The sequence below is a fragment of the Trachemys scripta genome, chromosome 8 (assembly GCF_013100865.1).
Source record: "Trachemys scripta elegans isolate TJP31775 chromosome 8, CAS_Tse_1.0, whole genome shotgun sequence".
In the NCBI taxonomy this organism is placed as follows: Eukaryota; Metazoa; Chordata; order Testudines; family Emydidae; genus Trachemys; species Trachemys scripta.
Genome location: NC_048305.1, coordinates 91,636,964 through 91,641,620, shown reverse-complemented (window position 1 = coordinate 91,641,620; position 4,657 = coordinate 91,636,964). Strand labels below are relative to the sequence as shown.

Sequence of the window (4,657 nt, the reverse complement as noted above, 5' to 3'; positions counted from 1 at the left end):
GAAGAGGCACTATGTGGACCATCCAGGTAATTACTCCACCTCAATGACAGCATCTCCCCTGGACATAGCACAATGTAGACACTGCTTTAAGTCGATGTAAATTACCTCGCCCAGGGGGGTGGTTTGCGTCCTGACCGAAGAGGGCAGTCTCCCGCATAATCCAGGTCAGCAAAAGAGGTTGCATATCAGTTATACAGTTCTGCACTGACTAGAGATGATTCCTGCCAAAGATCACGCAGGGGAAAGTTTATAGTGGCCTGATCTAATCCCCCTGTGGCCCCTCCAGTGCCAGGGTCGCCCTTCCCCACTCAGAGCAGACACGTGGCTACGTGCTGGGTCCCTGCTGCACTGCCCCCTCCCGCAACCTTCCCGCGTGGAGGCTTCGTCTCCTGCCTGTGTCTTTAAGTGGGCGGAGGCGAGGGCCGGCTGCGGGCGGCTGATGACAGCGGTGAGCCCCGCCCAGCGGCTGCTCCGGGAGGAAGCGGGGAGCGCCGCCGCCAGCCCCGCAGCCCGGTGTGCACCATGGTGAAGATCGTGACGGTCCGGACCCAGGCCTACGCCGACCAGAAGCCCGGCACCAGCGGGCTGCGCAAGCGGGTGCGCGTGTTCCAGGACAACGCGCACTACGCCGAGAACTTCATCCAGAGCATCCTGGCCACGGTGCCCGCGGCCGAGCGGCAGGAGGCCGCGCTGGTGGTGGGCGGCGACGGCCGCTTCTACATGACCGAGGCCATCCAGCTGATCATCCGGATCGCCGCCGCCAACGGGGTAGGGGGCCCGGCCCGCGCCCGACGTGCCCGGGGCAGCGCCCCGTGCCACTCCCCTGCGGTGCCCGCGGCTCCCTGCCTCGCAGCGCCCCCCCTTCCCGCTGCCCTCCCCTTGGACTGTGCATCGTGGGGGGCAACGTGCCCCTGAGTTGTGCCCCCCCCCCCACAGCTGGCGAGGGCTGCCCCGCCGCGGTCCCCGCGCCTTGCATGCCCTACAGCAGCGGGCGGTGCCGCTTCTAGCCAGAGCCTAGTCACGGTGACAGCGGGTGCTTGATTCCCCTTTTCCCCATCGCCTTCCCCCCGTCCGCCCGGACCAGCGAGACTGAAAACCGCAATCCGCAGTCGATTGGGGGGCTGGGGGGGCTGCAGGGGGCAAACAGTGGCTGGGGGATGAAGACCCTAGTTATCTTGAGGGTTGGAATCGCTGTGCCCTTCAGGCACCGTCTGGCAGAGGACAGGGTCTGATGGCGCATTGAGGTGCTGCCTACGTGTGGATAGGTGCGTTACTGAGGTTTGGGTTTTTTGTACGGAGATCCTTGTGGGGGAGGGGTGGCACTGCTCTTGCATTCATCTTGGGGGAAGGCGTTAGGTCTGATGCTCTTTGACATTTAAGTTAACCTTTCAGGCATTAGAGATACAGTTTCCCTAGCTTGCTTCAGCAGCGCATATAGACTGGCCAAAGTCTTATTGACTTTATAGGGCTTTTGTAACATTGCAAGGCAAGACTGCCTAGCTCCTGGGAATCCATCTGATCTGCATGGAAGAAACTTTTCTTGTTAGACACAATGATTTGTTTACCCCGTTGCAAGCTCACACTATGGCCTGTATGTGCAAAGGCTGCAATGTTCCCACGCCACCTGCATTTAAGGAAACAGCTCTGGTCTTGTTATGCTTCTGGTTCCTCACCCGCACTAGTTTATACATTAGCCTTGCACTAGAAAATGGGGCCTCAGGGTATGATTGTGGCAGAAGGTGGGAATTGTCTGTCCCCAGCAGTGAAACTGGCTCCTAACTGCTCATGAAACTAAAGTAGTAATTATTATTAGGCTATGAAGAAAGTTCTGTCCAGGCCTGCATTTTACACAAGGGCTAATGGCAGAAACAGGAAACTGATGACATTTTCTGCACCAGTACAATGGAAGTAAATTGACTAATTATACAGCAGGCACTGTTACTAAAACCTTGCAACTGGGAGTATGGATTTTAATTGTTATCTAAGATAACTGGAAATTGTAGTCTATTGATGTGGATATGCACAAAGATTCAGAATTTTAGTTTCATTGCTGAGCTATAGAAGTGATCAGATTAAAGATGGATGTATAACTTTATCAGCAGTGTTCCCTCTAATTTTTCCCACCCATGTGCGGAATGAATTTTGTTACATGCACCAATATGGAGGTGATATGTGACACATGATCTTCATATTGGTGCACATAGCAAAATTCGGGGGGGGTGGGACTGAGGGGTTCAGAGTGTGGAAGGTGGCTCAGGATTGGGGCAGAGGGTTGGGGTGCAGGGGTGTGAGGGCTCCGACTGGGGGTGTGGGATCGGGGGTGGGGCTGGGGATGAGGGGTTCAGGGCTGGAGCAGAAGGTTGGGGTGGGGAAGTGAAAGGGGCTCCAGCTGGGGGTGCAGGCTCTGGAGTGGGGCTGGGGATGAGGGGTTTGGGGTTCAGGAGGGTGCTCTAGTGGGGAGAGAGGACTCCCCCCAGCAGCACCTGGGCTGGGATGGAGTTGGTCATTTGAATTCGGAATGTGTGACTGCTTGATCAATGATCAATGTTAATCGTGTCCCTTGGCATCTTTCTTCGCCCGCCAGGCGGGGACGTGATGCTGCTAGGATAACTCAGTAGATGCTAAATCTGTGGAGATGAGCCTTGCCTCAGCCGGGTAGTTACATGAAACCTGACAAATGGATCGTGTCATGCTGTTCTGGGCCTCCTGGCTGTTCAGATGCCTCTCATCAGCATGAGACGCTCTCCTTTGTAGAGTGGTGTGTAGGCTGAGCTGAAGATACTGGCTAGTTGCAGACAGTCACTGCAGCCGCGTAGGAGCATGGATAATAAAATCCACTGAAGCCAGTAACATCTCACAGGATAAAAATGTAATTTACAAGAAAAGTCATATAGAACTTTGTCTTTTATATTCTTCTCATAGCAGCTGCTCACTTTGTAATCTTCAATCAGTGCCCTAGTTTGTCGTTCCTTAACCAGAATGGCCCCTCCTTGTGTATAGTGATGAAAGGAGTGGATGAAGCAGCTTATTTTAATTTAAAAAAGAAAACAGCCGTGGTGGAGCTGAAATTTTTTAGAAAAGGGGTAGAGTGGGAATGTGAATGTTAATGTGTAGCATGCGAACCTAGCTGCACTGGCAGCAGGGAGCACTTCAGAGCCTCATGAATAAACAAATAATGGAATTAGTTTCAGCAGGATAAAGGACTGGTTTGTTCAAGTTTTTGGAAGCATACCCGGGCGTCTAATGGGATCTGGCACTTTTCCAGGAGGCTGATCACCACACAATTGGTGATGCTTCCGCCCACTCCAGGGCCCCCAAGAGGTATGGGGAGAGGGATGGAAGCTAGGCCAGCCTGCATCCGAAATAGCCCTTTCATTAGGTGTGGCTAGCGCTCTTACACTTCCCAATAACTGCTGCATCTCTGAGTGTACTGTAGCGATAGCGTTTTATCTAGGGAAAGGGACCCTCCTTAGAAAAAGTATTTCTGTAGTTTGTGGTTACAGGGTTTTCCTTGTAACGTGCTTTCTGGGGGACTGGGGAGAACAAGCCGGTGTGTTCTTCTTGCACCCTGGTCTTGCAAACACTTATCCGCATGTGTAACTTTGTGCACGCGAGTAGTTCCTTTTAGTTCACTATGTGTGTAAAGTTTTGTGTGTGTAAATGTTTGCAGGAGCAGGGTCCAGGATTAAAGCAATCGTCAGCCTGTGCTTCCCATCCCCAGAAAGCACATTAGAAGGGTAAAACTGTAACCCCGACTGCAGAAATATTTCTTTTAAGGAGGGTCCCTTTTCCTAGGTAAGCTGTCACTACAGTACACACAGCTGAAGCAGTTATTTGGAACCTTTAGTCAGACACAGTTACATGTCATGAGGGGCCTGTTTGCCAAGGGGCCTGTTTGCCAAGGGGTGTTTGCATTACTCAGTAATTGGTCTGATTAGGTTAAAACTGTTTGTTAGGGCAGAATAGGGCTCTGAGAAAGAGAAGAGCAGGAGTACTTGTGGCACCTTAGAGACTAACAAATTTATTAGAGCATAAGCTTTCGTGGACTACAGCCCACTTCTTCGGATGCTCCTGTTCTTCTTTTTGCGGATACAGACTAACACGGCTGCTACTCTGAAACCTGAGAAAGAGAGACATTCTGGAAAGAAACAGGGAAACACGAAGCAAAGGAGGAAGAAAATAACTGATACAGATTGTGTGGGCTAGGAGGCTAAACAGGGCCGGCTCCAGGCACCAGACGAGAAAGCACATGCCTGGGGCGGCACATTGTAAGGGGCGGCATTCTGGCCAATTTTGGGGCGGCCAGCCCAGCCTTGCAGGGGCACGAACTAGCGATCCCCGCCGCTCACCGTGCCGCCGGGCTCCCCGGGACGCGCCGACCCCCGCCGCCTGCACCGGCCTCCGCCTCCCGTGCCGATCTGAGCCCGGCCCGGCCGAGCCGCCTTTAAAGGAGCGGCTGAGCCAGCACCTCCTGCAGCCCCCGGGGGCTCTGCCTGCCCGGCCGGGAGAGACACCCCAAAGTCGGAGGGGGGAGCCCCTCGCCCGGCTGCGAGTGGGCTGCAGCGCTTGGCTGCCCACGGGTGGAGGGAGCGGGTGGGTGCTGCCCTTCACCCCCCTGCAAGACGCCTTGACCGCCCTCCACGCGCTCCCTGCGGCT

The 4,657-nt window shown here is 54.3% G+C and overlaps 1 protein-coding gene across 1 annotated transcript in view; it reads left to right on the top strand.

Moving 5' to 3' along the window:
* The first annotated feature begins 451 nt into the window (after positions 1–451).
* Positions 452–4,657, top strand: part of PGM1 (phosphoglucomutase 1) — a 30,556-nt gene continuing 26,350 nt past the window's right edge. Inside the window, exon 1 of the mRNA XM_034778175.1 lies at positions 452–768. Coding sequence (XP_034634066.1) covers positions 523–768 — 246 coding nt within the window. The 5' untranslated portion in view covers positions 452–522. The remainder of the gene's footprint in view (positions 769–4,657) is intronic.